The following is a 21,451-nucleotide window of genomic DNA, read 5'->3' on the forward strand; positions in this document are numbered from 1 at the left end:
CTTCCCTCCTACCCGATGCTGAGCAGCGGGATCACTTCGCCCTTTTTATCACTCCCATCATCTCAATCTCTCCACCTCCACACCGTACCCCCGGCGCCCCAGCCCACCCCTCGGCGCTCCAGCTCACCCAGAGTCACAGCGTCCCCCAGACCCAGCATCTCCCGAGTCCCAGCGTTCTTGCCCCCTCTTCCCCCTTTGGCTCGCCCTGTTGCCTGCGGCTCAAAGTCGCTAAAGAACATGAGTCTGGCAAATTGAATCGCCAGAGAAAGAAGGCGGCAAGGCCGGCGATCAAAGTTCCAGCAATGGTGACAGTGATCCTCTTGACCTGGCTACGGCGTCCTTATGCTCACACTGCAGACGTACCTCTGCCTCAGCACAAGAGTATGGATTATCCTGGCGCAGCTCCTAGACATGGCCGAGGAAGTAATCCATGCTCTCGAGTTTCGCGGCTTCGGTCCTACCCAGCGGGTCCTGGTCCCCCAGAGTGCCATAGCAGACCAAGCAAGCCGGCTTGCGTTCCCACGTCGCCGTGTCGAATGCTATGCACACCTCACCCCTCTTGCCGAGGAACGACTCGTGTTCTTCCATCTCCTTCAGGGCTTGGCGTATCGGCTCCCGCCGCTTGTTCCTCGCCTCCTCCGACTCCTTCGGCTGGTCCGACCCCGTCTTGGTGGGATCGTATGGTTTGGCGCCGCCTTTGTCTTTCACCAGCTTCCACAGCGCGTTGAAGGCATCTGTGCCGCAAGAGTGGTAGTTCTCCAGTCGACGCTTCCGCAGGCGCTTAACCATCCTAACGACAGGGGGAAAGCCCCGCCATTCCGGCCCGCTGCAACCGACAACGAAGCTTTTGTCGCCGTTGCCGTCACGGTGCACCGCTATGGCTGCCACCTGGGGCTGTCCACCTCCGACCTTTCCGAGGTCGGGGGAATTGGAGTTCAAGAGTAATTTCCTGAGGCGATTCGCCATCTCCTCAATGATCCCGGCGTCGTCGTCGTCATCCCACTCGCGGAGGTCTGCCACAATGTCCTCCCTCGCGAGATAGGTCTCAACGAACAGCTGGTAAGGGCAGGCTGTTGGGACCGAGGTGGGGGAGACGAAGGATGCTAGGTCGGCGCTCCATTCATTCTCCTTGATTGCCTCTTCCAGTTCTTTGAGGCAGGTATCCAAATTGTTAATGGTCTTTTCCGTCTTGCTCAGCAGGTTCGAATAGGTTGAAAGCTTCCCGTAGAATTCGAGGGTTTCCTGGATCAGGTTATGCCTCCAAAAGTAGACAGCGCGGACAAAATCAACGGCTATCTGTCGTTCGCCCTTCAGAAGCTTGTGCTCTGCCTTGGTAAAGACGCTTGCAACGTGCTCCAACTTATAGCCAGCCACCTCGATCACCTGTAACAGTATTGTTCCTTTCTCTTTCATGTACTCAAGATCTTCATCCTCTGGAAACTTGGGGCAATCTGTGTGCTCGATTCGACCGAGCGAGAGGGCAGACTTGGGGTCCATGATGATGGTTGCCACTTCGGCAAAAGCGTCGAGAAGAAGACACAACACCGGAAGTCGATACGAGGCTTGGGTGCCAGGACAGGGAGAAGAGAAGAAGCTCTGTTGGGGCTTGAGATCGGGGAAAGGTCTGTTGAAGTAGGCAAGTATTCTACGGGGAGGGGAGGAACTGGATGGCTCTGCAAAGAAGTGTGAATCCAGCAATCATTCACGACAAACAAGCAAGTGAATAAAAAGTGACTCACTAAGTATCTATAGACTGAAATGCAAACAAAGCTTGTCCAAGGCCTGTCTAATCCTGCATTAGATGTTGTTCCAAGAACACAGGTGCTTTTTCAAGCATAGCTGCTGTTCCAGAACATAAGGCTGATCCAACAATGCCAATTGGACAAGAGGGTATCAAAGGAGTACCTTGGAGAAGATTAGCCCGTGGTTCTCCCTTAACTGCATTATCCCTTTCACATTGAGAGCTCTGACACTGGACTAGTCCAAAAGAGGGAGCTTGCCATATGTTTGCAAGAATCCAAACATGCCGCGGAATTCAATTTACATGCCAATACATGGACCGAGTCGCCCACAGGTGCATGTACCATGGATATGTTGCTAGGCTTCAATTTCCTAGGTATCAACCCCCCAAAGGCTAAGGCTAAACGTAAAAGGGCTTATTATGTATAATAAATAACTATTATTATTATTATTATTAACTATTATTATTGTTATTCATACTCCGCTATGCCCTAGGGCGTGCCGGACTCTCAGATATTTAGTGTACAGGAAAACCGTGCCCTCCCGGGCCGGGTGAAAAACCCATACCAACAATCAAGGAACAATGCGTTCTGGTGAGTCTGCGTATACAAAGAGAGGAGGCCTCCTGGCCAAGTTGTACATCGGCAGCTTCCCCGAGTCCATCAGCCAGTCGAGGACTCTCCTCGCGATCCGTGCAGTTGTGGGAATGATGCCGTGTAGAACAGAGTAAAAGTCCCGTCGTCTCCGAATTCCAGTTCTCTCCCATCTTCGAGTCAACGGTGGGGCCAAACACCACACTACCAGGTGTTCGGCAGTCTCTCGTCCCTCGCCACACTCGCAGGCAGGAGTCAGAACCTCCGGGACTCCTCGTGATGGCAATATTATATAGTCTACGCTATCTAACTTCATAGAGTAACGTAAACTCCAGTGTCTACTTCGTTGTTAATTAAGTTGTAATCTAAGAAAACCACCGAGTATAACCTGTTTATGATATCTAAAAATCTTTAATATTTACCCACCTGAACTTAAAAAGCTATTACCAGATCCATTGAGGTTAACTCTTTAGATTACCCACATGCAATCAACCTATAAGTTCAGTCTTTCCACGTCCAACATGTTAGAGGGTCTCTATAAGTGCCCTGGCCGGGTCTCGGGGGTGCGAGGGAGCACTCCGGGAATTTTTCTTATAACAGTGTTTTTTTCTGCCTATGAATTCCGGATTGGGCAGGTCAGCGGCCGATGCCGCGTGCCAGATCTCACAGATCAAAGACTTCAAGGTTCAGTGACTCGGCTCGGAACGCCGAAGCTTGGGTGGGCCACCCTTGTCGGGCGGCCGAATCATAAACCCAATGTTAGAGCGTGACAGCACAGGGCGAAGCTGCGATCTCACCGCACATTGCGAAGGACGGGTAACGGAACGAACATGTTTTTTTTTTATCAGCCAATAACATTTGCCAGGCACTTTTTCTATCTGAATTAAATACAATGGCGTGTCGAGTCGCTGAGCGTTGAAGTCTTTGACCTGTGAGATCTGGCACACGGTATCGGCCGCTGACCTACCCATTTTCAAGTCTTTTGACATGGAGGATTGGATGCAGAAGTCGAGCAGGTACGAAAGCATCGCCAAGGAGATGCTGACGCAGGATTACAATACAGCAAGTGTCACCCTCAGCCGTGAGGTGAGGGATCCCCAAGACCTCCAAGAGTTTTACGACTGGATATGGGCCAAGAGTTTGACAAGACGCCTGGAAGTATTGACAGCTGAGGAGTTCGTTCGACAGGTCGATTCGATGAGCTTTCACAGCATCAAAGCTCGCGAGAAGCTGAGCGATCCAATGGATACTATCGTAATCCCGATCGGATTCGACGGTCCCTTTATTTACCGTCTTGTCACATTTGTTTCGCATCTCATGTCCCATCTATGGGGGGATGTTACGGCCGAGCAGGCTCGTCTTTCAGAATCACTGATGGGGCCAGGTTTTCTCGGAGTGAACTTGACCGTCAACCCACGCGAATCTTCATATGACGAACCAGGCAATCTGTCCGAGACATCGACACGATCGGTCGAGAGCGCCGACGCCAGCGCCGATGAGCCTGGCTTTCCGTTCATCCAGCTCGGGGACCTCGAATACGGCGAGCGCGAAAATGGCCGGCAGGGTCCCTGGGAGGACGGTGACGAGAAACAATTATCCAAATTATGGGCGGAAAATTCGTACGGTTGGCGTGAGACCGGTTACGGGCTAGTGGCGAGGCTGAACCCGTCTGGGTATGCCGATGGCATCTACATTATGATGTATGATATAGATGGGAAGATCCTCTTGAAGTACGCCAACTACCCCGACGACTACGACGACTGGGACAAGGAGGTGACGGTCATCACGCACAGCTCCCGGTGTCTCCCAATCACTTCACACCACGGTCACGGGGGGCGGGGGCGGTTCTGGTTTGCAAAGCTTGCGCCGAACCTCTCGAGCTGCGGAAAAGACTACCAGATAGTCTTGACAGAGAAAACCGAGCACCCAGTCGAGCTGGTCCGGGCGAAGCGTTCAGAAGACGGTCGGATTGTGCGGAACACAAGTGACAAAAAGATCTGGCCGTCCGCTACGAGAGAGGAGAGCAGCACGGAGGAGAGCAGCACATAGGAGAGCGAGGAGTGAGACTTGCATCGTGAAACAAAACTGTAAGCTTGGCCGTAAAGTCGAAAACGTGAATGTATCTTAACAATCGGGTTGGTTCCTAAAGCTCCATCAGTTTGGAGAGATCCAAGAAGGAACCTAACCGAAGAAGGTTTAAGAGAGGTCTTGGGCCCATGCCAAAACCTAGCCCCCATGCCCTAGACTGTTTAGATTCCCATTCTGTAAGACGTCATTTGCACACATATGTAACCCCTGACTCAAATAGCGTTTCCCCTTTTCTTTGTGAGATTTGGCTGGGCATTTACCGTATTGATGTCATATAAGTTCAATGAATGATACAGTCCACGCTCGGAAAAAACGAGGTAGAGTTGGGAGGTTGGTATTCTTATTATACGTATAACTACTAACTAGAATGTGTCTCCTTCTATTTTAGTTTTACCTCATTGTTACACCTCATCCTGGACAGGTGTTTGTTAGAACGACCACAAAATGGAGAAAAATGAATCAAGGAAAAAAGGAATTGAATTAAAATAGTTAAGTAAAGTAAAATGGAACTAATATTGAAAACCAAAAAGGGGAAAAGCCGAGGGGGCCGTGGGGGGTTGTTGAAAGTACCTAAAACAGAACTTAAAATTGTTCAACAACTAAAGTAGAAGAAAATAAAAGAAAAAAAGATTACAGGTAATGTGACATCTATATTCGGGTTTCTATTTCGGGCAATGTAAAACTAGCATTTCCCACCAGCCCCGACCTTCGCTTATATCCTAAGCTAGACTAAACCCAAGGAAAGACTCGGTATGTTGTGGCTGAGATCCGATCTGTCGGCTGGCTGGTTACATCACCACCTATCATCTTATTAGCACCAGAACAATCAAGCATTCGGCAAGTTAAAAGAGGAAATATAAAACTTACGCAATCGCCCTCCGTCTTTCCCTGCGGGATACCCATTTCCTCAAAGGTAGCAGGCCCCTGACCCATGGTCTTCCCGTCGGGATGGCTCATATTCCCCGCGGCCGGTTTTCCACCAGCACCGCCGACAGGCGGGGGCCGTTGCCCTGCCGCAGCCGGGCCGGGGCTTGATGTCGCACCGGCCGGGCTCGGACCCGGTCTGACGTTCTGTCCGGTTTGCGGGGCGCTAGCACGCCCGGCCAGGCCGGCATCCACGTGCGACACCGGCCGACCACCCGAACCCGCGGCCATACCGTGTTGAGGACGAAGGTTGGGGTTGCTGCCTGCGGGGACGGGCACGCGGCCGGCTGCCGCCGGCGGGTGTGCGCTGCCGCCGCTGCCTGCTGGCCCGTAGCTGTCGCTGACCGGGCGGTTGCTGGCGCCAGGTCGCCCGTAGTCTCGTCCTGGTTGACCACCGGGGCCACCCGGACCGCCGGGATAACCTCCGCCCACCCGGTGCTGGCCTGAGGGGGGTGCTTGGGATGTTGGTTGGAGGTTGGGGTTGGGCTTTTGGAGTCGCGTGCGGGTGGGGTCGCCGACGGGCATACCGGCGGGAACGATTCCGGGCCCACCGGCTCCATACCGCGGGTCGTGTTGCGGCGGGGGCGGCTGCTGCCATTGGCCTCCGGGGCCAGGGCTTGGTTTCCTGTAGCCAGCGGGTGCCTGAGAGTCCCAGTTTCCCATCGAAGATTGACTTGACACAGGACGGCCCCGGCCAGGGCCGGGAGGTAGCCCGCTACCGGGGGATAGCGGACGAATGCCAAACGCGCTCCCCGGGCGGTCGGCATGCGGACCGGCGCCGACAGGCTGACGAGTCGCTGGGTTGAGGTGTGGGCCCCGCATATCGCCTTCGGGGTACGGCGCGCTTGATTTCGGCCTGCCGTTGAGTGACATCGGCTGGTCTTCGTGAGGATAAGGAGCTGCCGACTTGGGCCGCATCGCGAGGTTGTTGTTGTTGTTGTTGTTGTCAAGGTTCACGGTAAAAGCCGGCGGCCTCGGTGACGGGTCAGGAAACTGGATCCCGGCTGCAATTCCGTTAGTTATTGTTGCCCTGCCAGAGTGGGTGGGAGACATACGGGTGGCGGCATTCTGATCGCCTTCGCTCAGTGTTGGCAGTACGCTGTTCTGCTTGGCAAACCGGTCGGGCCGCTTCCCGCGTTGCGAACCGTGCTGCGACTTGATACGCGTGAGGGTCGTCGTCTCGTGGTCCGCCTTCGTCAGCGTTCTGGACTGACTCAGGGACTCCAACCGGTCTTTCGCGTCTTTGTTCCCGTGATCGGCTGCCATCTCGTACCATTTCCGCGCTTCTCGTACGTCTTTAGGGACGTGGATGCCGATCTCGTGGTAGTACCCCATCGCGAACTCGCCGGTTGCCAACCCTGACTGGGCCGCTTCCGTGGCGTACTTGAAAGCCAGCTGCTCGTTTTTGGGAAACAGGTCCTCGTAGCCAAACAGGAACCACCGGCTAACACCGAGCGAAGCCTCCGGCTGGCCTTGGCGGGCAGCGAGGCCGTAGTAGTGGAGGGAGTATGCTGGGTTGAAGTCACAGCCGAGCTGGCTCAACTCATATGCCTGGCCCATCTTCAGTTGCGCCTTGGCGAAGCTGAGATAGGCGGCTTTCTCGATGTACTGCCGGGCCACCGCAAAATCACAAGGGAGGACGTGCTCGGGCATGGTGATGTCGGGCAGCTCCCGGGCGATGAGCATGCCGTAAACGTAGGCTCCTTGGGGCGCATCCTCATCAGCTGTGTCGGCGGCGTGTTGAATCATTTCGAGCCCCTGAAGGAAGTCTTTCTGGTACCCGTGCTGCCCCATGAGATGCATCATGCCGAGGCGGTAGTTGGACGCGGAATCGCCCAGCTGGACGCCGAGCGAGTAGTGCTTGAGGGCGTTCGGGATGTCGTTGGAGTTCTCGTACAGCATGCCCATCCGGTATTCGGCCCGCCCGTATCCCATCTCGGCGGCCTTCTTGTAGAAGGCGTATGCCTCCCGCTTGTTCTCGCGGAACCCGAACTTGCCAAACTCGAGCCATTTCCCTTTCATAAAGGTCGCCTCGGGATGGTCTTGTTGGGATAGGTAGTCGAGGATGTTCACAGCATCTACGCGCAGTTCGTGTTCGGCCTTAGGGGTCGCCGGTCGCTCCTTGCCCTTGCCGTCCCGCTTCCAGTCCCTGGCCAGCGCGTCCTGGCAGATCTCGACCCAGATGAGGGTGTCGCGCGCCCAGGTCACCTGCATCGAAACATTGTTGGAGTGGAGCACTAGGTTGCGCGCCTGCCACAGGATCTGTTCCTTCTCCTCGTCGCTGGGAGGAATGTTTTCGCCCTTCACCTTAGGGAACGGGGAAAACGAGGGGGCGTCCATGGCTGCGGAGTCGGCGGCGCTGGTCTGGAAGGGTTTGAAGCTGTCCAACGGATGCCGCAGTCAGCCAACCTGATCCACCCCAAAAACGGTGTCCAATCACGTTGTGGGAGAGGGCGTTGTCCTCTCCAAGCGGGAGGGGGAGGAGTACTTACGACTTGGCCTCCTCAGTTTGGGTGGTCGGCTTGCCGTCTCGGTTCGGTTCAGTATCGCGGGCTTCGAGTTCCATGCGCTGGATATCTTCCTGCATGTTCTGGGGCACCTCGGGCATTACCCTGAAGCGAACCCGACCGGTGTCAGCCTCCAGCGCTCCGTGCAGCCTCGCCTCGTGCGTCTAGACCGAATCTCATCCAATAGCTCCGCTTCGGTAGCGCTGCCGCGCAGATGGATCGGCAGCGGCTTCCGATCCCGACAAGGCGCGGGCAGCAGCCAGAGTTATTCCATACCAGGGGGGGAGGGGGCGTTGGGTTGTGGGGGGGAGGGGTGTCTTGTTTAACTAGTGAAATGTAATCTGCAGTTATGTAGACTCACCTCTGAGGGGCGGGGGCGAAGACCTCTGGCATAGAATAGTCATCGTAACCCCCTGGGACGAAGGTTGCGCCAAACTGCGACATGGCGAAAGAATTGTCGGTGGGCGGCGGACCCGGGCCTGCATTAAAAAGTAATGAACAGAGGAGTTAGCGAAGGTGAATGCCCCGATACGGCCAAACCCCGCGAAAAAAAAGAGAACAGTCGGCCCTCTTTCAGTCCCCCGGCTTCAACCAGTTACAGCTGCCAGGATGCGGCGATGGCGGGGGGGCCAGGAGCAGGCACAGAAGGATGCAGACTGGAGAGGGGCAGGGGCGCCAAGCTTAGGTATCCGCTGTGTCATCCAGCGGTCCGCTTCTGCAGTGACTAAAACTAGCCGTCGGGTCGCTGAGGTGCTTTCACCAGTTGTCGATCGAAATCGGAAGGGGGGCGAGTTCATCAGACAGGTTGGGAGCAGCGAGATAAATGCGAGACGCTTTCCTTCCTTTTGAAGAGTGGGCTGTTCCTTGTGGCTGTCGCCGGGGTGGGCAGAGGCAAGGGCCAACAATATTTGGAGATGTGAAAGCAGACCGCAGCGCCCAAGCCGCCTTACCTCTTAGGTGTGTCAAAATCAGCTGCAGGTTGTGCTGAGCAGAGATGGGGTGTTGCCGCCTGTCACTCGTTGTCCCGTTTGCTGTTGTAACGACCGGAGGTACGCGTATCGATGGCTTGTCATATTCTCTACACAGTACATACGCCGGTAGAGAGGAGCTTGGCTCCTTCCTGAGAGAACTCTTGGTTTCTTATGTCGCGGATATGAGCTCGCTGAGGAATTTGTGATCTGCACTGGTCCCGGTTGATTTCGATGGGACATGCACTGCCCGGCCCTCCTTACCCCTTGCCCCTTGGCGCCTATCCCCTCGAGGGCCCCCTGATGCACCCTGTTACCCCCTGCTGCCCGCTGTACCCTGCTGTTCCTCATGGCTTCTGTGGAGGCGGATTCCAGAAATAGAACAGCCGCCACAGAAAGAACACCGACCGAGTGCCGAGTTGGATGCACATTTCGTTTCACTCACACGGATCTGGTTATCAAATGATTCCGCCGGCCAGGCCGGTAATTACGACGGGGAAGCTGGGATGAGTTTGTGGCTGTACCTCCGACTCAACAACAGGTGCCATTCCCGATATGCAGAGTTAGGTGTTGCAGGACGCCATGATTCGCAACGGTCTTGGTGGGGTCAAGTTGACACGCAGCTCGAGTGGGGAAACGAGCGGCTTGCGGGCATGGAAGGTCGTGGGGGACGAATCGCTCCCTAGGTCGTTCCGGTGCCATTGGGTCCAGCTGCAGCCGAAACATGACCATATATCTGATCAGTGTCTGGGAATAAAAGCCCGGCTTGTGGTTGATAGTAGGGGAACATAAACTCGAGAATAAATTCGAGGGCCTAAGGAACTCCCCCGGCCTTCAACCATCATACACCAAACTAGGTACCTCAGTAACTAATTACCTACTAAAGAGACGAGATCGTGCTGCAAACTTTACGCCGATGCGCGCCGCAGAAGTTCCGCGGGACCATGTCAACAACACGGTTTCTTATGTGGCGGTTGATTGAACCAAGCCGCAGAGAACGCCGTTCTCGGTTCCATCGCGGAATGACCGTCCATACTCGGGAGAACAACCCATCACCATTACGCACACCAGCCGCAGGGGCTTCCACTTCGTCATCTTATCAACAGCGGGCGCAGCCCGCCACCTGAACAAAAGTGCTCCACATTATCGTATCCCACACTTCGGGCCCAGTGACATGGAAATTTTGTCCCTTGTTTTCTTTTCTTGTCTCCGTTTCTTCACCAAAGGCCGGAGGGCGGCGAGAGCTGACTGAATAAATGGCGGCGAGCTGGGTCATTACTTGTTTGCAAGCCAAGCTGTCATAATTCCATACTGCCGCATCGCTGCTCGAAGTTGGTAAAACAACGTCTGCACCTTCAAACCTAAAAAAAAAGGGAAAAAAAGAAAGAAAGAAACAAGCCTGCGAATAGGTACCTATCTAGCTACCGAATTTGTGTACAAACTACTCTGCCCAAAATGACATCTGTGCGAGTCGGGTTGCTGTGATTTCCTGTGTTGTATGAATGTCCATAAAGAGCCAAAGAGCTGAGTTTGTCAAGGTGGCCGCCAGCCGACAAGGTTGCGAAGACCATTGACACTTGCCAAGCCCAACCGCACGTCAGCCTTTCAGCCTGCCGCCAGCTCCAGGCCCGACAGCCTCACCCGCCCTTCCAACATCGCTTCCCACCCGATCCATCGAATACCGACCACGACAAACCGTCGATTAACCAACCCGTCCACCGAAACCAATATTCCAACATCAGCAGGAGTGCTTAAGAAAACCCATACACCCGACGCCCAACAACCGCAGCTGTCGCCCCGCACCTCGCCACCCCGGAACACGGAGCTCTCCCCCCAAAACACCACACCACACCATATCACACAACACACCACAACAACCTAGAACAAAAAAAAAACGAACAACAACAATGGCCGACCGCGAGCTAAGCCAGCTCCTCGCCCGGCTCAAGGCCGCGCCGCCATCGGCGCCGTACGCCGAGACCGCGGCGCTGCTCTCGCGGGCCAAGCTGCTGCTGCTGCAGCTGGGGGCGCTGACGCCGACGGCGACGGCGGCGACGTCCTCGCCCGCGCTGCTGGCCCTCGCCCGCGACACGTACGAGCAGGGCGCGCTCGCGTCCATCCGCGCCAAGGACCCGGACGCCTTCACCCGCTACGTCGCCCAGCTGCGGCCCTTCTACGAACTCCTTCCGGTGGGTGGCGGTGGTGGTGAGGAGGGGGAGCGCAACAAGGTGACGGGTCTGTATTTGTTGTTGCTGTTGACGCAGGGCTTGTATGGGGAGTTTCATAGTGAGTTGGAGGCGCTGTCGGCGGGTGGTGGTGGGGTGGATGTGGAGGGGGATCGCTACCTGGGGTATCCGGTGCGGTTGGAGCGGTGGCTGATGGAGGGGAGCTATGACCGGGTGTGGAAGGCCATGAAGAAGGGCGAGGTGCCGTGCGAGGAGTTCGGCGTGTTCTCCGAGGTTCGTCTTTCCGCAGCACTTCCCGTGTCCCCCAGCTTACGATTATGTTCCCCCGGGGGATGATGCTGACGATGATGGTGTAGCTGCAGATCCTCACCTCCCAGATCCGCTCCGAGATCGCTTCGTCCAGCGAGCGCGCCTATCCCTCGCTCCCTTTGTCCTCGACCAAATCGCTTCTGTTCCTCCAGTCGGAGGGCGCCGTCGTCGAAATGAGGCGTAGCCGTGGCTGGATCGTCAAGGACGGCCAGATTTTCTGTCCCCTCGGCCCAAGAGACGGGCGAGGAGGAGCAGGAGAAGGAGATGAGCCAGATGGTGATCGAGAATACCTTGGGCTATGCCCGCCAGCTAGAGACGATCGTCTAGTGGGTTCTATTATGTATTGATATGCATATCATCGGTCATAGATCTCGTAACGAGATAAGGAGTCCATGCATTTGATAATAATAACGGCGTTGCGGACTCAAAGGCAACAGAATCTTGATCACACGCTTCTTCTGCTTTGCTACAACGACTAGACCCATACTCCACATACCAGACATTTGCCCGCCTCGCCATAATCAGCTATTCTAGCCGCCAGACTTTTCCGCCCCGTAAAGCCCCGCCGAGGAGTTCGTTGGCTAATTTCATCAAGAGCCGCTCGTTAAATCCATTAGACCCCCCTTCCGCCCGAGAGTATCAAGCGAACAACTTAAGGCCGCTTCCGTGCTTGCCCACTTCGCAAACCTCGCACACGGTGCAAACGGTACCCTTGTACTTCGTGTGGTACTTGGACCCATCAAATGCGCACACTTCGTGCGCGGTGCCGCTGTAGATGGGTGTGTGGCTAGCCGCGCAGATTTCGAATTCGGCGAACTGGTCGAACTCAATCTCGACGGCGTCATTCGGGTTTTGCTCACACTGAACCTTGAACTTGCGAGCCTGTGATCTTGTTAGCTCTACGCAAGGGATTGCAAAAGGTCGGGGTGAACCTACACTCTCCAGGATCTTGCTCGCGCCCCCGTTCGCCAGTATCCTGTTGGCAAAGCTCAGTGCCGTGTTATAATTCTTGCCGCGCATTGCTAGGTTCATGGCACTGAGCAGCGCAAGCTGGCGGTGGGGGACCTCAATCTTGGGGATGGTAAAATAACTCGACAGCTCCAGGCTCCGCTTCAGTAATTGGGGGTTCTGGTTAACCGCGTCGGGCGCTCCGAGGGCTCTCCGCGCGAGCTCGATGGACATGGCAACGGCGTACTCGCCGGCCGACAAGACCAACTTCTTGGCCTCGGCCACCTCGCCGTCACTGCCCACCGCGTTGATGAGCACCGAATGCAGAATGCCCTTGAAGATCCGGAGACCGTCGTCCAGTCTGTTTGCCTTCATAGCGTCATAGCCACGCTGCAGGTCGTTGGAGGCCAGGTATTCCAAATCTCGGGGGACGATGGGGAGAACCTTCCTAGGGTCCGATTCCTCGACTGTCCGGCGAACGTAGTTAACCAGCGGCGGCAGGCCAGCCGACGCCGGGAGGTAGGTTTTCGACGCTTGGTAGACTTCCAAGAACCGAGGCTTGAGAGGCGCAAAGTTAACAGCACCAACCTGGCGGTTGAGCAGCTGCATGGCCGTCTCAAATGAGCCGCCGGCGACGTGGTCCACAGCTAACGGAGAGTTGCGTGCCCACAAATCCGCTTCACTGCTGCCGGCACCACCAGCATCGGCACTCTCCACGTTGACGAAACCTTCCTCCACCTCGGCGACGATGTCTTCGCCCATATCCCAACCGGCGGCATCCTCGTCCTCCTCAACCTCGGCGAGGGTGTCTCGCGTGCCAGTAGCATCATCTTCCGCCTCACCCAGCCCGTTTGCCGCCGTCGGCTCGTTCTCTAATGACAAACCCTCAAACTGGCCAAGTAGAGCCTTCTCGAAGAAAGACTGGGACGTTGCCTTGGTAGGCCAGTTGGCTTGGTGCGTAGGTACCACGGGCTTCGGCGGGCTGAGCGGTTCGCCGAAGGTAGGAAGATTGAGCTGATCCTCTGTGAGACCAGTCGCCTCAAGAATGGATTGGCACTCCTCGTCCAGGCCGTGGGCTTTAGCAGTCATGTACGCCAGGGGATCTAAAAGATGTTAGCCAGGTCTCACTATGCAAAAGCGGCAACACATACACAAATCAATCTCTTTGAACATTTGAATGCGATCTTCAACCTCGCCCAAGTACAAAGCGTTCTGGAACCGGGAGGTGAAGTCGCCACGGTGCTCAGCGATCTTCGCCATCCTGGAGAGCTTGGCATTGTCGCCAGTCGTGAGGTACAGGAACGAAAGCTTGTCGAAATGCTTGAGTTTCTGGTAGCACATCTCGACAATGGAATGGTTGCCATGTGCAAGTGCCTCTGCGCTCAACCTCGTCCACAGTTTGGGGCGATCCAGTTGCTTAGCCACCTCGACTGCAACCTCGAGATTCCCGCACTCAATTGCAAGCTCGAACCGGGTGGCGGGATCCTGCACGAACTGGAGCGCAATTTCGGGGTAGCCCTTCTTTTGCAGATATGAGATGATCGACTGGCCAACCAAGCTCGAGTTCTGGATGATGTTGAGCATTTCCTCGTAGTTCCTCTTGACGAGTGCAAGCTTGAAGCGGTACTCGGTGGGGTCGATCTGGAGGATCCTCGGTTTCGCCGCACGGTCAAGGCAGTACACGTTGCGGCCCTTGACACGAACCAGGTAGACGGTCTGGTCGAGGGTCCGGACGATACCATTGTCGCCGTTAAGCAAAGTATACTTGACGTGGTTCAGGGTCGAGTACAAAAGCACACCAGCATCGTCCCAGGTGGCACTCTTGATCCGAATCGTCTCATGGAGGGTGCTGACCTGCTCTAGCGTCTTCGTCACGATGGTGACGTTGTGTTTGCTGAGCAAAGCAGCATATAGGCCATCGTTAGACCAGACCACGTACTTGACGCCGTTGACGGCGAGCTCCGCTGTCGTCTTCTTCTGCTGGATATCGTAGAGGTGGACCGCGGTCGGGGTGATGATAAGGAGGTTTCCAGTACCGCCAAAGTAAATGTCGCTGGTTCCAACAGGTGGCTTGAAAGACCTCGTCGTGTTATTGGTCAGATCCTTGATGTCCACCGTCTGTGTGGATGTGTTCAGAACGGCAAATCGGTTGCGGGCAACAAAGATGGCCGAGTTGCCCTGGCCACGCTTTGACTCTGCCGGCTCGATAGCGCCAGAGCCGTCGCGAGGGAGGTTGACGAGCTCGTAGGTGCCGCCGTCAGCCGGGGAGGTGACCAAAACTGAGCGCTCGGCCGGGTTGTACGACACGGTGCGGGGTGGTACCCAGGGGCTGCCGAGCTTCTTAAGCGAGAGGAGTGTGGGCGACTCCACGTTCTTCTGGAAGTCGTAGGACTTGACACACTTGTCCTTTGTGATGTAGAACAGCAAGTTCTGGTAAACGGTGGATGCTGGCCTTTCGCGCTCAAGTTTAAATACCATCACACCACTATCTCAGATTAGCAAATTGTGCCACTAGACCAGCAGATGAGGTTCGCATACTTATCGTGACCAGCAGCGAAAAGATTGATTTCTGGATGGGCTGCAATGACCCAGAATCGGTCGTTCTCACGCTTAAAGGTGTGGACAGCAGTCCGCTTATTCAAGTCCCAAACACGAATTGTTTTGTCCTCGCCGGCGGACAGTATGAGGTCCTGGTGAGGATGGAACAAGCAACCGCTAGCATTTTGAAAGTGGCCTCTGCAAGTATCGACTTCCCACTGTTGAATATTAGTATAAGACAGTGAAGCCAGAACAAAGCAATGTCAGGGGTACGTACCGCCTTGGTCTCGCTCATGCGCCACAGCTTGATCAGGCGATCGTCTCCCGCCGAAACAATCAACGGCATGGTAGGATGGAAAGCCACCCAATTCACGCCCCTGTCGTGGCCCTCAAGCACGAACTTGACAACGGCATCGGTGTTACCGAACATGTCGGTCTGATTCGCATTGGCGCGGGACACTTGGTCCTCGAATGACATTGATGTGGGGGCAGAATGCTTCTTGCGGAGACCGGAAACTGTGTGGTTCTGTCAGTGCCGTGCTAGGCAGGCTGGGGGCGGAAGGCAGCCACATACTATCCCAAACTCGGACTGACTGATCGAGCGAGGCCGAGACGACGAGATCATCCTTGGGGTGAAATTGGGCGCACATGGCGTAGTGGTTGTGGCCCGTCATGGTGCACAGCAGGGAGCGGTTTTGCCAGTTCCATATCCGAATCGTCTGGTCGTCACTAGCGCTGACAATCCAGGGGAGCTCGTGGTGGAAAAAGACGGTGCGGACATAATCCAGATGCCCATTCAGCGTGAACAGACACCTGCGGGTCTGGTACGACCAGACCTTGATCTTGTAGTCATCACCACCCGAGACGAAGAGGGGCTGCCATGGTGTCAGTCAAACTGCCACCCTCGTATCTGCCTTGCCCGTGCGCCCTCACCTGTGTCTTGTGAAAATCAACACCGCGGACCGGGCCATCGTGTTCTTCGAATCGGTCAATCAGGGTGCCCATGCGGTAATCCCACAGTTGGATGGTAGACGAATGGAGGGAGACGAGGATCCATGGTCTGGAATATGAGTATTAGTCTGGCGGTGCAACTGGCGGCGGGAAACTCGTGAAGGCGTGGGGGTGGGGGAGGTGCGGACCGTTTAGGGTGGAATGCGATGCCCTTTGCGCGCGACGACTTGGACTCAAACTACAGCGCAGGTCAGCAGCAGTTTCTTTGCAGCGCGCAGAAGAAGCGCATTGCGTAACAAGGCAGAAACGAAGCTATCGCAGGGAGACATACCTTTGTGAGCATTCCCGAGGAGGCCTGCATCTTGGCTCAAGGGACCCGAGGCCTGGTAGGCTCCCGACATCAACTGGGGATCGAAGTAGGGCGTGTGCAGGATTGTCGGCGAGGGTAGATGCCGTGGCTCGATTCGCGAAATATGCTCGGACGTCGAGCAGCAGCCGGGTAGTTATGGCTAGCGGGGTGGGTGGTAGTTCGAGGAGTTGGGGCCGGCTGCTGGTGGTCCTATCCGCCGTCAATCAAATCATTGGGAACCGTGGCATCTCACTGCGAGATGTGGGTTCAATGGCGGGCGAACCTCAGGCTCAAACGCACATTTAATTTTCCGGGCCCACTTGAGCTCCTGAGGGGAGCTGAATCCATGACCTGGCCCAGCGAGTTGAGACTTCAAGGATCAGCACGGGCCTCTGACGAAGGGGGACTCGAAGCTCCGAGATTATTGGCTGGGCTCTTGTTCAATGTGTCCAGAAGCTTAAACAAGACATGAGACGCAGCTTCCACCACGCCCCACCACCTAACCTGCTAGACGCAGAGTAGATGTATATGTACAGACACAAAGAGCGGGCGAGAAGAACAGGAGCCTTCATAGGCGCTTTGTGCCAACCAAATCTACTATTTTTCGGCATTTACGTTTTCAGGTCACAGGTTTCGATGGTGTAAAGCAACTTGATCACAGCACATTTCCGGCAACTGCCACCGTGGCAACAAACCCCAGGGGATCTCTCTATTGGAGAAAACCTAGGAACGAAACTGCTTGATCTTGGCGAATTCCTCTACTCTATTGCAAAGTCCATCGAACAACACTCGTACTTTTGGTGATAGTGCCCGTGGGCAGCTGCAAGCGCCATGCTCCGACTCTCGCAGCTCCCATGGGGCATTGCGGTCCTCCTCACCGCATCCTGGCTTCCTTCAACACACGTCACTGCCTCGCCCTCGGTCAATATTGCGCTGAAAGCAGCATTTCCCTCGCCTCCCTACCTTGTTGAGCTGTTGTAGGTTGCTTGTTCACGGTTGCTATCGAAACCACAGCTCACATGCTCCCAGAGAAACGGCAGCTTCCGAGAATGCCACGGTCTACTTCTCCATCCTCGACCGAATTGCGAAAGGGCATTTTGTCGAAGCCAAGACCGACAAGGCGCTATATGAAAAGTTTATCCAAGTTCTACGTGACGATGGGCATATGGACCGGGAGGCACTGTCGACATTCAAGCTGGCCCTCTCGATGCGAACGGCAGCGCCCCGGGTGGAGGCGCACTATCAATACTACGCAACTGCGGTCGAACCGTCTCTCTCCGAAGATCAGGACGGGTGTGGACAATGGTTTTATGTGGACGGTAAACAGTACTGCACACCTGCCATTGGCGACGTGCACAGGGCAGTAACAGAGAACAACCAGGGACGGCCTCTGCCGTTTGATCGCAAGTTCGGGACTGGCGCCCGTGATGTCATCCTCTACGCCGATATCACGGCGTCGGACTTTGGCACGTACCATGAAACCGCCATGAAGATAGCTCAGAGTGGGGAGGGCGCATACCGAGTCAGATACAGGAGAAGCCCAGCTCATCCGAGCGAAGCGCTCTCTGTCAATGGCTACGGAGTAGAACTCACTCTCAAACGGACAGACTACATTGTCATTGATGACCGAAACACTGGCGCCGCTAAAGCGTCAGGAAATGAGGCCCAGAAACCCATCGGGTCCTCCGAAGTCGTGCTCGACGACGAGGAGGTCACAGATATCAAGCCGCTGGAGAAGTCTGAGCTTGCATCCCTAGGCATGAAGGCAGCGTCTTTTATTATGCAAAGCGAGTCACCATTTGAGACCCTGCTCAAACTCACCCAGGACTTCCCCAAGTACTCGACCTCTCTCGGGGCCCATAACGTCTCTGCTGAGTTTAGAGCCGAACACGAGGATAACCGGAAGGTCCTAGTTCCTGAAGGCATGAATGTACTGTGGATGAACGGCGTTCAACTGATCGAGCGCCAAATTCAACCATTCGGGCTCGTCGATTTGCTCACACGGGAGCGCAGGCTGATCAACGGTGTTCTTGACCTTGGCCTTACCGGACAACAAGCCATATCTTTGCTGGGGCACACAGATGTTGCCCACGCAAAGTCGGGGGGCGAGGAGCCGCGACGTTTCGACTGGCGCGACGAGATTGAAGATGGCCGCGTTATTGTTTGGCTGAACAACCTCGAAAAGGACAAGCGGTACCAGGATTTTGCTCCGAGCATCTGGGCCTTGATGCAGCACTTTGGCCAAGGCCTTCCCCAATACTCTCGTGTATAAGACATTTTCAACCTGGTTGTCCCTGTGGACTTCACCAAGCCGGAGGATGTCAAAATGGTCACGACACAACTTTTGTCCTTCATGAAGCGGCTAGTCCCAATCCGTTTCGGCTTGGTTCCGCTCACTCCCACGGGAGAGGCCATTGAGCAGGCCAAAATCGTCTACTACCTCTTGGAGACTCACGGCCTTTCAGCGGCAGTCTCCTATCTCGAGAAGTCGCTCGAACATCAAAAGACTGCTAAGCCTGACGAGAGCATCTTCAACGAAGCCATCAAAGACCGCCCACTACGACCAGAGTCTACCGTGCTATCTTTCAATGACATTTTCACGTCCGAGAGCCACGAAAAGCAAATCCATCTGGCTAAGCACTGGGTGGAGCGTCTGCGTGCTGGGGGCGAAGTTCCTTCCGTCTTCATGGATGGCTTCGCGATTCCACGGGACGAAAACTGGCTTCGAGCCATGAATCAAAAGCTCATGGGCGATCTGCAGGCTCTTCAACAGGCAGCCTACTTCGGACAGGTCAATGACGGCACCTGGATCCCCGGCCGTTTCCTAGAGAACGCAATCACGAGGCGCAACACGCTCATCTTCCCCGAGGACGCCAAAGACCTCAAGGTGCTCAATGTGAACAAGGTGTACACCGAGCACCACAATGTCTTCGATAAGGTGCCGGTCATCGAGGCTGATGACCAATCAACTAAAGAAGATTGGGCCGCCCTGACGGTCATCGCGGACCTGGACAGCCTTGAGGGTCAGAAGCTGCTCCTGTTTGCGCTTCAGTTCCGCAGTGAACACTCGGGCGTCCGCGTCGACATTGTGCACAACCCCAAGGACGTCGCTCGTCCTGCCTCGCAGCTCACCCAACGCATCAAGGCCCGTGAGAGCGACCTGGCGGCAGCTATCCAGCTTCTCGACCTTGAGACAATCCTCGAAAGTGGCAAAGCCGAAACTGATGCCGCCTACGATACTGCTTTAGCTAGTTTTATTGCTGATTTCAGCCTCAAAGAGGGCGATAATGCGCTGATACTCAACGGCCGTGTGGCTGGCCCCATCGTGTCGGCTGAGGAGTTCAAGAAGGAGGACTTCGTGCAGTTCCTCGAAGCTGAGCGCGCAAGCCGGATCCTGCCAGTTTACAAGGCCGTCGAGGACCTGGGACTGGGCGACAAGATTTTGGGCCCGTTGGATGCTGCTAAGTTGACTTCTGTCACTGCACTCTCCGGCATCTCGGATCTTCCTCAGGGCATCTTTGACCAGGCATCCTCGGCCAGGACGGCTGCTTTTAATGAATTGAAGGGGGCGCACACGTCGTTCCAAGTTGGTGATAGCTCCACGGCAACCATCTTCTTTGTTGCTGTCATCAACCCCGCTAGCGAGGTAGGCCAAAAGTGGGCTGCCGTGCTGAAGGTGCTGTCAGAACTTGAGGGTGTCCATCTCCAAGTCTTCCTCAACCCTGCGGACGAGCTTGGGGAGCTTCCCATCAAGCGATTTTACCGTTACGTCCTCGAGTCATCGCCTAGCTTTGACGACCATGGAAAGGTTAAGGCGCTTTCGGCCAACTTTGCGGGTGTACCTCAAGACACGCTCCTCGTCGCGGGCATGGACGTTGCCACCCGCATGGCTCGTTACGTCCAAGGTGTCGGTCGATGACTTGGACAATCTCCGCATTAAGGACATCAAGGCCAAGAGGGGTACTGATCACATCGAGGCTGTCTACCAGCTGGAGAACATCCTGATCGAAGGCCACTCCCGTGAGCTGCCGGCAGGTCAGCCACCTCGGGGTGTGCAGCTTGTCCTAGGTACCGAGAAAGACTCCCAGTTTGCCGATACCATCATCATGGCCAACCTCGGTTTCTTCCAGTTCAAGGCCAATCCAGGTGTCTATAATCTCCGGCTAAAGGAAGGCCGGAGCTCCGACATCTTCACCATGGAAAGCCTCGGCGCCGAGGGTTGGACGCCTGTCCCCGGCGACGACTCGGACGAAATTGCACTCATGGACTTCCAAGGCACGACGCTCTACCCCCGCCTGAGACGCAAGCCCGGCATGGAAGAGGAAGACGTCCTTGAAGAAGCCAACACCGACACCGCCACCGGCGCCGCTGGCGCCGCCATGGACTTTGTCTCCAAGGGCCTCAAGTTCGCTGAAGGTCTCCTGGGCCGCGGCAAGCCCACCGCCGAAACCACCAATTCGCTTGCCACCACGCAGCACGCCGAGATCAACATCTTCTCGGTCGCCAGCGGCCACCTCTACGAGCGCATGCTCAACATCATGATGGTTTCGGTCATGCGGCACACCAACCACACAGTCAAGTTCTGGTTCATCGAGCAGTTCCTGTCCCCGTCCTTTAAGGACTTCATCCCGCACCTCGCAGCCGAATACAACTTTTCGTACGAGATGGTGACGTACAAATGGCCGCACTGGCTGCGGCAGCAAAAAGAAAAGCAGCGCGAGATCTGGGGGTACAAGATCCTCTTCCTCGACGTGCTGTTCCCCCTCTCGCTCGACAAGGTCATCTTCGTGGACGCCGACCAGATCGTGCGGACCGACATGCACGAGCTGGCGACGCTGGACCTCGAGGGGGCGCCGTACGGGTTCACGCCCATGTGCGACTCGCGCACCGAGATGGAAGGGTTCCGGTTCTGGAAGACGGGCTACTGGGCCAACTACCTCAAGGGCCACCCCTACCACATCAGCGCGCTGTACGCCGTCGACCTGCGGCGCTTCCGCGAGCTGGCCGCCGGCGACCGCCTGCGCCAGCAGTACCACGCCCTCTCGGCCGACCCCAACTCGCTCGCCAACCTCGACCAGGACCTGCCCAACCACATGCAGTTCCAGATCCCCATCCACAGCCTGCCGCAGAGTGGCTGTGGTGCGAGACGTGGTGCAGCGACGACACTCTCTAGGAGGCCCGCACCATCGACCTGTGCAATAACTCGCAGACCAAGGAGCCCAAGCTGGACCGGGCGCGGCGGCAGGTGCTCGAGTGGACCGAGTACGACGAGGAGATCGCTGCGCTGGCGAGGCGGAGAGGAGGAGCAGAGAGGCCAGGTGGAGAGACTCTAGGAGCAGGCGGTTCGAGG

The 21,451-nt window shown here is 55.9% G+C and overlaps 6 protein-coding genes across 6 annotated transcripts; 3 read left to right on the forward strand and 3 right to left on the reverse strand.

The window, feature by feature from the left end:
• Positions 1-405: 405 nt before the first annotated feature.
• CHGG_00373 (uncharacterized protein) lies at positions 406-1,497 on the reverse strand (the record flags this gene model as incomplete). Its single annotated transcript, XM_001219593.1, has 1 exon — positions 406-1,497. The coding sequence occupies one exon, from the start codon at positions 1,495-1,497 to the stop codon at positions 406-408; it is 1,092 nt and encodes a 363-aa protein (XP_001219594.1).
• A 1,823-nt stretch (positions 1,498-3,320) lies between these two features.
• Positions 3,321-4,382, forward strand: CHGG_00374 (uncharacterized protein; the record flags this gene model as incomplete). The annotated part of the gene is made up of 1 exon (XM_001219594.1): positions 3,321-4,382. One exon carries the CDS (start codon positions 3,321-3,323, stop codon positions 4,380-4,382), a length of 1,062 nt encoding a protein of 353 aa, XP_001219595.1.
• Positions 4,383-5,051: 669 nt separating this feature from the next.
• CHGG_00375 (uncharacterized protein) lies at positions 5,052-8,296 on the reverse strand (the record flags this gene model as incomplete). The annotated part of the gene is made up of 4 exons (XM_001219595.1): positions 5,052-5,069; positions 5,289-7,725; positions 7,838-7,957; positions 8,214-8,296. 4 exons carry the CDS (start codon positions 8,294-8,296, stop codon positions 5,052-5,054), a joined length of 2,658 nt encoding a protein of 885 aa, XP_001219596.1.
• Positions 8,297-10,727: 2,431 nt separating this feature from the next.
• On the forward strand, positions 10,728-11,662 carry CHGG_00376 (uncharacterized protein; the record flags this gene model as incomplete). The annotated part of the gene is made up of 2 exons (XM_001219596.1): positions 10,728-11,279; positions 11,363-11,662. The coding sequence occupies 2 exons, from the start codon at positions 10,728-10,730 to the stop codon at positions 11,660-11,662; spliced, it is 852 nt and encodes a 283-aa protein (XP_001219597.1).
• A 292-nt stretch (positions 11,663-11,954) lies between these two features.
• On the reverse strand, positions 11,955-16,113 carry CHGG_00377 (uncharacterized protein; the record flags this gene model as incomplete). The annotated part of the gene is made up of 8 exons (XM_001219597.1): positions 11,955-13,366; positions 13,415-14,748; positions 14,802-15,019; positions 15,079-15,317; positions 15,376-15,676; positions 15,735-15,861; positions 15,941-15,990; positions 16,084-16,113. The coding sequence occupies 8 exons, from the start codon at positions 16,111-16,113 to the stop codon at positions 11,955-11,957; spliced, it is 3,711 nt and encodes a 1,236-aa protein (XP_001219598.1).
• Positions 16,114-16,447: 334 nt separating this feature from the next.
• On the forward strand, positions 16,448-21,434 carry CHGG_00378 (uncharacterized protein; the record flags this gene model as incomplete). Its single annotated transcript, XM_001219598.1, has 4 exons — positions 16,448-16,539; positions 17,116-18,367; positions 18,461-19,909; positions 20,007-21,434. 4 exons carry the CDS (start codon positions 16,448-16,450, stop codon positions 21,432-21,434), a joined length of 4,221 nt encoding a protein of 1,406 aa, XP_001219599.1.
• Between the last annotated feature and the right edge of the window lie 17 nt (positions 21,435-21,451).

This window comes from Chaetomium globosum, genomic scaffold (assembly GCF_000143365.1).
Source record: "Chaetomium globosum CBS 148.51 scaffold_1 genomic scaffold, whole genome shotgun sequence".
Taxonomy (NCBI): domain Eukaryota; kingdom Fungi; phylum Ascomycota; class Sordariomycetes; order Sordariales; family Chaetomiaceae; genus Chaetomium; species Chaetomium globosum.